Source organism: Budorcas taxicolor, chromosome 15 (genome assembly GCF_023091745.1).
Source record: "Budorcas taxicolor isolate Tak-1 chromosome 15, Takin1.1, whole genome shotgun sequence".
Taxonomy (NCBI): Eukaryota; Metazoa; Chordata; class Mammalia; order Artiodactyla; family Bovidae; genus Budorcas; species Budorcas taxicolor.
The window spans coordinates 52,350,161-52,362,978 of record NC_068924.1 but is presented as its reverse complement, the minus strand read 5'-3'; the positions used below and the strand labels follow the sequence as shown (position 1 = coordinate 52,362,978).

The window sequence follows — 12,818 nt, the reverse complement described above, 5'->3', positions numbered from 1 at the left end:
AGTGGCCGCGAGGCTTGCCGGGACTTGTAGTAATTAGAAGCTCCAGCCATCGGTTGCCGCCTTCTCGGCCGGCCGCCGCGTCGCGGTTACTAAGTAAGGGGTGGAGAAGGTAGTGGCAGGCGCCACGGTGGAGCGGCTCCGAGATTCCCGGGAGGCTCGGAGGCGCTCATCCCGCCCGACCGGGACGTCGCCCCCGCGGACATCTCGGAGGCGGAAGCGACGCCGGAGGCAGGTGCGGCTGGAAACTTAGTTTGCGTGAGGGGTTAGAGTCTCCGCCGCTCCACATGTAGTGTTTCCCAAGGATGGGGTAGGAGCTCGTCCTTATCCTTTTTTAGCCTTGTTACTGCCCTTACTGGTTTTCTGGTGACTGTCATCTTAGCTGTGACTGTCATCTTATTTTCGTGATAAAGAGAACTCACAGTCACTGAGTGCCTGTTGCCTACCAGTCGCTGTTTTAAGTGCCTATATATCCATCCTCTTTTAGTCCCCTGACGAAACAGTTAGATGAGGAAACTTAGGAAATTAACCAAAGCCAGATAACATGTATCAGAACCTAGTTTAGCAGCCAGGTGTTTGTGTCATCGAACCCGTGCCATGCTCCCTTTGTTACCACCAGGGGTCCTTGGACTCTAATCAATAGGAATTGATAAGAGGCCAGGCAAGGAATTCAGGCAAGATTTTATTGGGACTCCACTTGCAGCAGGCTTCCCTGATAGCTCTGTTGGTAAAGAATCCGCCCGAGTTGCAGGAGACCCCTGTTCGATTCCTGGGTCGGGAATATCCCCTGGAGAAGGGAAAGGCTACCCACTCCAGTATTCTGGCCTGGAGAATTCCACGGACTGTGTAGTCCATGGGGTCGCAGAGAGTCGGACACGACTGAGCTACTTTCACTTTCCTCTTGGAGCAGCAGAGAGCAAAGCAAGAGACAGGTGTGTGTGTGGGGGGGGGGGGGGGGGTGGGGGAGAGGGAGGGAGGGTGGTGTGGCGAGTGAGCTCGTCCCTTAAATGGGGTGAGGGTAGGGAGCCAAATGGGTGAGGTGGGCGAGTGGCTTACTGTGGTCTGCCCACACCCTTTGTGGTGCTGTGTGCCGGAATCACGCACAGTATCCTACTTTTGCTCCTGGCACCTCAGAAGTGGCAGTTGGATTTTGGCCTTGTTATGTGTTATTGTTCATAATTTGGGCTTCCCTGGTGGCTCAGAGGTTAAAGCGTCTGCCTGGAATGCAGGAGACCCGAGTTTGATCCCTGCATCGGGAAGATCCCCTGGAGAAGGAAATGGCAACCCACTCCAGTACTCTTGCCTGGAGAATCCCAAGGAGGGAGGAGCCTGGTGGGCTACAGTCCATGGGGTCACAAAGAGTCAGACAAGACTGATCGACTTCACTTTCACTGGCCCCACCTGTGCATGCATGCAGTTATTTTTAGTCCCTTCTAGTTTATTTGTATTAGTATTTTTTTGCTGTACAAAGAGGTGTTTGTCCAGGTACTAGGTCCGTCTAGTCAAGGCTATGGTTTTTCCAGTGGTCATGTATGGATGTAAGCGTTGGACTGTGAAGAAAGCTGAGCGCTGAAGAATTAATGCTTTTGAACTGTGGTGTTGGAGAAGACTCTTGAGAGTCCCTTGGACTGCAAGGAGATCCAACCAATGCATTTTGAAGGAAATTAGCCCTGGGATTTCTTTGGAAGGAATAATGCTAAAGCTGAAACTCCAGTACATTGGCCACCTCATGCGAAGAGTTGACTCATTGGAAAAGACTCTGAGGCTGGGAGGGATTGGGGGCGGGAGGAGAAGGGGACGACAGAGGATGAGATGGTTGGATGGCATCACTGACTCAATGGACGTGAGTCTGAGTGAACTCCAGAAGTTGGTGATGGACAGGGACGCCTGGGGTGCTGCAATTCATGGGGTTGCAAAGAGTTGGACATGACTGAGCAACTGAGCTGAACTGAACTGAATGTAGATGAGAAGCATTAGTCTGTGTGTGTGTGTGTGTATTTTGGAGCTGGGAGACACTACCATCAGATTGAGATTAGCTGCTCACATTTGAGATAGAGACCAGAGGTGGCTGAAACTAACTAGGTAGGCAGCCTCTAAGTCTGGAACTTGGTCTTTCTTTTTTCCATCACACAGGTAAATGCCGTACTTTTCTTAGGGATTACTTCCTAGACAGTGTATCATGGGGGTTATGTGCCCTTCCTAACACATTAGTCATAAGTCCACACCTTCTCATCTGGTATTCCTCATAGGAAACTGTAGTTTCCAGGATACTTAGTGAATATCTTTTCCCAGATTGTGTCTTTAAGTTTTGTCTTTGCTGCTTTTGTTATGCATAAGTTTATTTTGTGTAAATGGTGGTATAAATGATCCTTTCCTTTCTAATTTGTGATTTGCACTTCCTATTTAAGCTCTCTGCTGCTAAGTCTGCTAAGTCACTTCAGTCGTGTCCAACTCTGTGCAACCCCAGAGACGGCAGCCCACCAGGCTCCGCCGTTGCTGGAATTCTCCAGGCAAGAACACTGGAGTGGGTTGCCATTTCCTTCTCCAATGCATGAAAGTGGAAAGTGAAGTCCCTCAGTTGTGTCCGACTCTTTGCGACCCCCTGGACTGCAACCTACCAGGCTCCTTCATCCATGGGATTTCCCAGGCAAGAGTACTGGAGTGGGGTGCCATTGCCTTCTCCATTTAAGCTCTCTAGCCCCAGAGAAAACAAACCAATTTGATCACATGGACCACAGCCTTGTGTAACTCAATGAAACTATGAGCCATGCCGTGTCGGGCCACCAAGACGGACGGATCATGGTGGAGAGTTCTGACAAAATGTGATCCATTAGAGAAGGGAATGGCAAACCACTTCAGTATTCTTGCCCCATGAACAGTATGAAAAGGCAAAAAGATGATACTGAGAGATGAACTTCACAGGTAGGTAGATACCCAATATGTTATTGGAGATCAGTGGAGAAATAACTCCACAAAGGATGAAGAGATGGAGCCAAAGCAAAAATAACACCCAGTTGTGGATGTGACTGGCAATGGAGTTAAAGTCTGATGCTGTAAAGAACAATATTGCATAGGAACCTGGAATGTTAGGTTCATGAATCAAGGCAAATTGGAAGTGGTCAAACAGGAGATGGCAAGAGTAAGCATTGACATTTTAGGAATCAGCGAACTAAAATGGACTGAAATGGGTGAATTTAACTCAGATGACGATTATACCTACTACTGTGGGCAAGAATCCTTTACAAGAAATGTAGTAGCCATTATAGTCAACAAAAGAGTCTGAAATGCAGTACTTGGATGCAATCTCAAAAATGACAGAATGATCTCTGTTCGTTTCCAAGGCAAACCATTCAGTATCACAGTGTTCCAAGCCTATGCCCTGACGAGTAATGCTGAAGAAGCTGAAGTTAAATGGTTCTTCTGAAGACCTACAAGACCTAGAACTAACACCCCCAAAAGATGTCCTTTTCATTATAGGGGACTGGATGCAAAAGTAGGAAGTCAAGAAACACCTGGAGTAACAGGCAAATTTGGCCTTGGAGTACAGAATGAAGCAGGGCAAAGGCTAATAGATTTTTGCCAAGAGAATGCACTGGTCATAGCAAACACCATCTTCCAACAACACAAGTGATGACTACACATGGACATCACCAGATAGTCAATACCAAAATCAGATTGATTATATTCTTTGCCACCAAAGATGGAGAAGCTCTATACAGTCAGCAAAAACAAGACTGGAAGCTGCTGTGGCTTAGATCATGAACTCCTTATTGCCAAATTCAGACTTAAATTGAAGAAAGGAGGAAAAACCACTAGACCATTCCGTTATGACCTAAATCAAATCCCTTATGATTATACAGTGGAAATGACAAATAGATTCCAGGGATTAGATCCGATAGAGTGCCTGAAGAACTATGGACAGAAGTTCGTGATATTGTACAGAAGGCAATGATCGAGACCATCTCCAAGATAAAGAAATGCAAAAAGGTAAAATGGTTGTCTGAGGAGGCCTTACAAATAGCTTAGAAAGGAGAAGCGAAAGGCAAAGGAGAAAAGGAAAGATATACCCATCTGAATGCAGAGTTCCAAAGAATAGCAAGGAAAGATAAGAAAGCCTTCCTCAGTGATCAATGCAAAGAAATAGAGGAATATAATAGAATGCGAAAGACAACAGATCTCTTCAAGAAAATTAGAGATACCAAGGAATATTTCATGCAAAGATGGGCTTGATAAAGGACAGAAATGGTATGGACCTAACAGAAGATATTAAGAGGTGACAAGAATACACAGAAGAACTGTACAAAAAGATGTTTCATGACCCAGATAACCACATTGGTGTCCTCACTCACCTGGAACCAGAAATCCTGGAATGCGAAGTCAAGTGGGTCTTGGCAAGCATCACTACGAACAAGCTAGTGGAGGTGATGGAATTCCAGCTGAGGTATTTCAAATCCTAAAAGATGATGCTGTGAAAGTGCTGTGCTCAATATGCCAGCAAACTTGGAAAACTCAGCAGTACCATAGGACTGGAAAAGGTCAGTTTTCATTCCAATCCCAAAGAAAGGCAATACCAAAGAATGCTCAAATCAAATTGCCAACATCCGCTGGATCATGGAAAAAGCAAGAGAGTTCCAGAAAAACATCTATTTCTGCTTTATTAACTATGCCAAAGCCTTTGACTGTGTGGATCACAATAAACTGTGGAAAATTCTGAAAGAGATGGGAATACCAGACCACCTGACCTGCCTCTTGAGAAACCTATACGCAGGTCAGGAAGCAACAGTTAGAACTGGACATGGAACAACAGACTGGTTCCAAATAGGAAAAGGAGTACGTCAAGGCTGTATATTGTCACCCTGCTTATCTAATTTATATGCAGAGTACATCATGAGAAACGCTGGACTGGAAGAAACACAAGCTGGAATCAAGATTGCTGGGAGAAATATCAATAACCTCAGATATGCAGATGACACCACCCTTATGGCAGAAAGTGAAGAGGAGCTAAAAAGCCTCTTTATGAAAGTGAAAGAGGAGAGTGAAAAAGTTGGCTTAAAGCTCAACATTCAGAAAATGAAGATCATGGTATCCGGTCCCATCACTTCACGGGAAATAGATGGGGAAACAGTAGAAACAGTGTCATACTTTATTTTGGGGGGCTCCAAAATCACTGCAGGTGGTGATTGCAGCCATGAAATTAAAAGACGCTTACTCCTTGGAAGGAAAGTTATGACCAACCTAGATAGTATATTCAAAAGCAGAGACATTACTTTGCTGACTAAGGTCCGTCTAGTCAAGGCTATGGTTTTTCCTGTGGTCATGTATGGATGTGACAGTTGGGACTGTGAAGAAGGCTGCGCGCCGAAGAATTGATGCTTTTGAACTGTGGTGTTGGAGAAGACTCTTGAGAGTCCCTTGGACTGCAAAGAGATCCAACCAGTCCATTCTGAAGGAGATCAACCCTGGGATTTCTTGGGAAGGAATGATGCTAAAGCTGAAGCTCCAGTACTTTGACCACCTCATGAGAAGAGTTGACTCATTGGAAAAGACTTTGATGCTGGGAGGGATTGGGGGCAGGAGGAGAAGGGGACGACCGAGGATGAGATGGCTGGGTGGCATCACCGACTCGATGGACATGAGTCTGAGTGAACTCCGGGAGATGGTGATGAACAGGGAGGCCTGGCGTGCTGCGATTCATGGGGTCACAAAGAGTCGGACACGACTGAGCGACTGAACTGAACCACACAATTGCACTCATCTCACACGCTAGTAAAGTAATGCTCAAAATTCTCCACGCCAGGCTTCAACAGTACATGAACTTCCATATGTTCAAGCTGGATCTATAAAAGGCAGAAGAACCAGAGATCAAATTGCCAAAATCCCCTGGATCATCAAAAAAGCAAGAGAATTCCAGTAAGACATCTACTTTTGCTTTATTGACTATGCCAAAGTCTTTGACTGTGTGGACCACAACAAATTGTGGGAAGTTCTTCAAGAGATGGGAATACCAGACCACCTTACCTGCCTCCTGAGAAATGTGTATGCAAGTCAGAAAGCAACAGTTAGAACTGGACATGGAACAACAGACTGGTTCCAAATAGGAAAAGGAGTACGTCAAAGCTGTATATTGTCACTGTGCTTATTTAACTTATATGCAGAGTACATCATGAGAAATGCTGGACTGGATGAAGCACAAGCTGGAATCAAGATTTCCAGGAGAAATATCAATAACCTCAGATATGCAGATGACACCACCTGTATTTATGGCAGACAGTGAAGAAGAACTAAAGAGCCTCTTGATGAAAGTGAAAGAGGAGTTGGCTTAATGCTCAACATTCAGAAAACTAAGATCATGGCATCTGGTCCCATCACTTCATGGCAAATAGATGGAGAAACAATGGAAACAGTGAGAGATTTTATTTTGAGGGGCTCCAAAATACTGCAAATAGTGACTGCAGCCATGAAATTAAAAGATGCTTGCTCTTTGGAAGAAATGTTATGACCAACCTAGACAGCATATTAAAAAGCAGAGACATCACTTTGCCAACAAAGGTCTGTTTAGTCAAAGCTATGGTTTTTCCAGTAGTCACGTATGGATGTGAGAGTTGGACTATAAAGAAAGCTGAGCGCCGAAGAATTGATGCTTTTGAACTGTGGTGTTGGAGAAGGCTCTTTAGAGTCCCTTGAACTGCAAGGAGATCCAACCAGTCCGTCTTAAAGGAAATCAGTCTTGAATATTCATTGGAAGGACTGATGTTGAAGCTGAAACTCGAATACTTTGGCCACCTGATGTGAAGAACTGACTCATTTGTAAAGACCCTGATGCTGGGAAAGATTGAAGGTGGGAGGAGTAGGGAACGACAGGATGAGATGGTTGCTTGGCATCACCGACTCAATGGACAGGAGTTAGAGTAAGCTCCGGGGGTTGGTGATGGACAGAGAAGTGTGGCGTGCTGCCGTCCATGGGATTGCAAAGAGTCGCACATGACTGAGCAACTGAACTGAACTGAGCCCCACCTCATTGTCATAAAATTATTTTCTTCTTACACCTTCCTGTCTATGTCTCTGTCTTCTTTTCTATTTCTGGAATCTTTAGTCCTGTGGCATTTTTCTAGGCCCCAGGCGAGACACATTTTGGAACAAAGTGTCACGGAAGGATATCATTAATGAGAAAGTTAAAGAGATCTAAATGACAGACTAAGAAGAAGTGCAATATCTATTTTATAGGTGAAGAAACAGGGGAAGAAACAGAATAAAAAAGAAGTCAAGAGGTCTCTTCCAAGATCAAAGATCAAGTAAGTACTATGCAGAACTAAAGTCATCATATTCTGTAAGTTATTGAAATGTTCTCCAACAGTCATCTCTGACCTTTCCCAGGTAACTGTGTACTCGTTCATTCATTCATTTACCCATCTAGCAGATTGTGGTTAGTCCCAAGAGGGATTTCCTGAAAGACAGATTGACTCTATGACTGTGTTTCCCCATCCAGTCATCCATTCATCCCTTCATCTTCCTAACACATTTTTAATGAGTTCTAGGCTCTATGCTAGGCTCTGGGGTTATATAGGTAAATAGATATTATAGGCCGCATAGCAGGTGGGAAGTTGGTAAGGGAATAAAAATTATAACAAAGTGATAAGTATTATACTAGGAGAAGTAGGGAGTATCGTGGAAATACATGGAAAGGATCTCCAACCTTTTTCAGGGTGGCAGGGATCAGGAAATTCACAGTGCCCTGTGTTGAACCAGAGGAGATAACAAGATCACTCATTCATTCCATGCTGCTGCTGCTGCTAAGTCGCTTCAGTAGTATCCGACTCTGTGCGACCCCAGAGACAGCAGCCCACCAGGCTCCCCGTCCCTGGGATTCTCCAGGCAAGAACACTGGAGTGGGTTGCCATTTCCTTCTCCATTGCATGAAAGTGAAAAGTGAAAGTGAAGTCACTCAGTTGTGTCCGACTCCTAGCGACCCCGTGGACTGCAGCCTACCACGCTCCTCCGTCCATGGGATTTTCCAGGCAACAGTACTGGAGTGTGATGCCATTGCCTTCTCCCATTCATTCCATAGGTGGAGTCTATTACGTGCCAGGTGTTAGATGCTGGGAGTGAAGAGATGAGCATCATAGATGCTGTCCTTCCTCAGAGCCTAATTAGGGAGATTAGAAATATGTATTAAAAAACTCTGGGCCTTGGGAGGACCACTGTATCCTTCATTTGACTCACACTTGTTTATTGAGTGTTTCCTGTGAGCTTTCCAAAAGTAGAAGAGAGACAGTGAATTGGATGTGTTTCGAGACTTTCAGGTTCAGAGACCATTAAAAGAGTCCCTTTATGATTGTTAGTAATCTCACGAGGTAGAAGGGGTTCCAACCACAAAAGATGTACAGAAGAAACATGCCAAAGTTTAGCTAAAGCAGCAGTTATTTACCTCTGGAAGTTTCAGTGAAGGTTTTATGGAAGGGATGGCATCTGGATTGAGTCTAGAAAGAAGCTTTTTTTTCTCTATTACCTCATTTAATTCTTAGAACAGTTCTCTGAGGCACAGGTTTAATCCTCATATTATGTTTGAGAAATCTGAGGCACAAAGAGGTAAAGTGATTTGCCCAGGGTCACTGAGCTCAGTGGTAGAAACTAGCCTCAAACTTAAGTCCCTGTCTGTAAAATTGTTACCCCTTCCTGTTGCACCCATCTCCTTGTCATATGTTTCTCTTCTGGGAAACATTTTCTCAGGACACCTGATCCCAGCTCTCTACTCTGCTCCTCCCATGAACTGAATCTTCCCAGACCCTCCATCTTAGGGTCCTACCTTCTTGCCAGGGTCTCCTTCCCCCGGCCCAGGGTCTTAAAGGTTCCTAAACCTCTGCTACCCCAAATTTTCTAAAGCTATCCCAAAGCAGGTTTAGGAATTACTGGATCCCTTTAAAGAAAAATCTCAGTCTCTAAGAGCTCAAGGTTTAAAGAATTTAGATCTTCGATTAGAAATTTCTTTTCCTAAAGGAAGTGGCATTGGAGCCTAATCTTAAAGCATGAGATCAGTGAGATGTACAAGATAGAAGAGCTGTTCTGGGCCAAAGGAACACTAAGAACAAAGACATGGATCTGTAGGGCCTCAGAGAGAGGGTGTGTGTTGGGGGTGGTCCTGGTGGGCTCATAGGCTATGTTGGGGTGAGAGCAGCCCTGCCTCTCCTCACTCCTCACTTCCTGTTTTCCGTGCTTGGCTTTTAGGGTCATGGCCTCCGCAGGACTCTACAAGCTGGATGATGGGAAGCCTCACCTGAGCAACTGCTTTCCAGCCAAAAGCCTGCTTCGGATGCCAGAGGAAGGTCAGGTGACTTCTCAAATCAGAACCTTTGCCTCACACCCAGCACCTGCTTCAGAATATCTCTAACACCCATGTCTTCCTCTTCAACCCATTCACTAATGTTCCCTGCCCCATCCTATTCCTTCCCTTCTAATCCATCTTCCCCCCAGCAGCCTCAGAGAGTCTAATTTTTTTTTGTCCTATTTATGTATGTATTTGGGCTTACCAGGTAGCTCAAACGGTAAAGAATCTGCCTGCAATGCGGGAGACCTGAGTTCGATCCCTGGGTTGGGAAGATCCCCTGGAGAAGGGCATGGCAACCCACTCTGGTATTCTTGCCTGGAGAATTCCATGGACAGAGGAGCCTGGTGGGTTACAGTCCATGGGCTCGCAAAGAGTCTGACATGACTGAGCAACTAACACGTATCTGTTTTAAACATGTATCTGTTTAAAATGTCTTATTTTTACACAATTTTTCAAGATTACTTTTCATTTACAGTTATTACAAGATATTGGCTATATTCCCCATGTTGTACAGTACATCCTTGAGCCTAACTTACACCCAGGAGTTTGTACCTCCCATCCCTACCTGGCCCCTCCATCCCTCTTCTCTGCTTGGAACCACTAGTTCTCTGTGTCTGTGAGTCTGCTTCTTCAATTTTTTTATTCACTAGTTTGTTGTGTTCTTTAGAATCTACCTATAAGCAATATGGGCAGTTTTTCTCTTTCTCTGTCTGACTTATTTCACTTAATATAATGCCCTCGGGCTCCATCCATGTTGTTGCAAATGGCAAAATTCCTTTTTAATGGTTAAGTAGTACCCCATTGTATATATGTCCCACAGATTTTATCTGTTCATCTGTTGATGGACGCTTAGGTTGTTTCCATGTCTTGGGCTGCTGCAAATAATGCTGCTTTGAACACTGGGGTATGTTTTTGAATTGGTAACTTTGATTTTTTAAATTTATTTTTTTAAATTATTTGTTTATTTTTGGCTGTGCTGGGTCTTTGTTGCTGCTCGGACTTTTCTGTAGTTGCAGTGCGTAGCAGCTGCTCTTTGTTGCAGTGTGTGAGCTTCTCATTGCAGCAGCTTCTCTTGTCATGGAGCACGAGTTCTAGGGCATGTGGGCTTCTGTAGCTGCGGCGCATGGGCTCAGTAGCTGTGGTTCCCAGGCTCTAGAGCACAGACTCAATAGTTACGGCACACAGGCTTAGTTGCCCCATGGCATGTGGGATCCTCCCAGACCAGGGATCGAACTGGTGTCTCCTGCACCAGGAGGTAGATTCTTTACCACTGAGCTACAAAGGACGCCCAGTGACTTTGTCTTTTGTGGATATACACCCAGGAGAGGAATTTCTGGATCATATGGTCGTGCTATTTTTAATTTTTTGAGGAACCTCCATAATGTTTTCCGCTGTGGCTGCACCAGTTTCCATGCCCACTAACAGTGTACAGAGGTTCTCAGGGAACCTTCTAATGTACACCACAGTGTTCTCATCTGTTCAGTGAATTCTCACTGCTGTTCCTTTACCTTTCTGTTCTACCCCATGCCTTGATTTATGCCCTGTTTCATAGTGTTCTATTTTGACGTAGCTTTTTTTTTAAATTGCTTATTTTTTAATTGAAGGATAATTGCTTTACAGAATTTTTTTGTTTTCTGTCCAACCTCAACATGAATCAGCCATAGGTATACATATATCCCCTCCCTCTTGAACCTCCCTCCCATCTCCCTCCCCATCCCACCCCTCTAGGTTGGTACAGAGCCCCTGTTTGAGTTTCCTGAGACATACAGCAAATTCCTGTTGGCTGTCTATTTTATATATGGTAATGTAAGTTTCCGTGTTACTCTCTCCATGCATCTCACCCTCTCCTCCCCTCTCCCCATGTCCATGAGTCTGTTCTCTATTCACATAGTTTTTAACCATTTGCCTGGAATGTTCCAGCTCTCATTCCAGTTGTCCAGACTCCTCCCATCCCACTGGCTCAGCTTGTCTCCCACATCTTCCAATAAGCCGTGTCCAGCTACTCCAGCCCTCAGTGCCCATCCTCTCTTGTGAGCCATCTTCCTTTCTGTGTTTCTTGTTTGATGTATAGTCATATTCTGCCTAGCTCCTAAATAAAGTGGCTTAAACTTGACTCTGCTAAATAGTTTTTCAACCATTTATCTAATTAAAGACTCCCCTGGGGCAGGGACCCCTCCTAATGCTGAGCAGAGTCCTGCACATGGAACACTGCTGAGAAGTGTGGTTTCACTGGAGTGGATTTATTGCTTTGAAAGTGTAGAGCAAGGGAAAAGTACCTCTAGCTTACCCTGGATGGAGTGGCTTGCTGCTCAGTCTGTACATGGAAGAACCATGTACAGTGGAAGAACCTTCTCCTTCAGCTTGTCCTCCCCACTTCTCTTGAGTGATTTTTCTTTTCACATAGGACCTTCTTTGGCCACCTAGTTGTTTAAAACCTTCCTGTGGAGCTGTCAGTAAGAACTCATGATTTCACGCCCACACTCCCTCACACACACATAGATGGACAGAGAAATAAATATAGCTGTATATATCTTCATGTGTTAGTATACATATGTATATTTCCTGGCCCATGGAGGGCAATAATACCTCAGTTGCAAAGGGATGCTTGGCACCTTAGTGTTGGTTTCTAAATACCATTCTCCAATAAAAGAAGCCAGGGCTTCTCAGGCAAAAAGTTGTTTCTAGGGCTGAGTCAGGAGAAAATACACTTTGAGCCAGAAAATAAAGCAGTGCTCAGAAAAACAATGGGGGCAATTTGAAAGGACATAGGTGCCAACCTGAGGGAATGCCCAGTGGGCAAAGCTGGAACAGTATGAGCAGCAAAATAAATAAAGGTAAAATTGGGTTGTAATCTGTAGAATAAGTTTTAATATACAGTCATGATCTCATACAATATAATTAAACTCTGATTACATAAATAAGTGGGGGGGAAGAGCAGCTCTTCCTTACAATAGAATTCTAGTTAATAAATGTAGAAGGAATGAAGGAAATAGAAAATCACTATCAAAATATCACAATAATAATTTTTACAGGCAAGAAGCTCTACAATGTTCTTTAGAGAAATAGAACCAGTAGAATATGTGTGTCTCTCTGTATGTATATCCTGCATGTTTTGTTTTCATATACATATATATATATATATATATATGTGGACAAACACAGATAAATTATATATTTCAAGGAATTGATTTATGAAATGTGGAGGCTGGCAAGTCTGAAATCTGTAGGACAGGCAGGCTGAAAACTCAGGTTTTCATGCTCATGCTGCAGTCTTAAGGCAAAATTTCTTCTTCCTTTGGGAAGCCTGTTTTTTTTGTTTTTAAGGTCTCAGGTGAATGGGTAGGCCCACACATTATCCATGGATTGTTTCAGGTACTTAAAGTCAACTGGTTGTCAGAAACACCTAGATTAGTATTTGATTGACTAACTGCTTACCATAGCCCAGCCAAGTTGACACATGAAATTAACCATCATAGACGCTAGAATTCATGGGTTAAAG

General features: G+C 44.2%; 1 protein-coding gene across 6 annotated transcripts in view; it reads left to right on the top strand.

Annotated features, from left to right (window-relative positions):
* Positions 1 to 79: 79 nt before the first annotated feature.
* Positions 80 to 12,818, top strand: part of XRRA1 (X-ray radiation resistance associated 1) — a 68,865-nt gene continuing 56,126 nt past the window's right edge. For 4 of the 6 annotated variants that reach the window (XM_052652299.1, XM_052652301.1, XM_052652302.1 and 1 more), the window contains exons 1-3: positions 80 to 929; positions 7,222 to 7,289; positions 9,220 to 9,317. In XM_052652299.1, the coding sequence (XP_052508259.1) occupies positions 9,224 to 9,317 (94 nt within the window). In that variant the 5' untranslated portion in view covers positions 80 to 929; positions 7,222 to 7,289; positions 9,220 to 9,223. The remainder of the gene's footprint in view (positions 930 to 7,221; positions 7,290 to 9,219; positions 9,318 to 12,818) is intronic. The other 2 variants (XM_052652303.1, XM_052652298.1) reach the window with 2 other exon arrangements.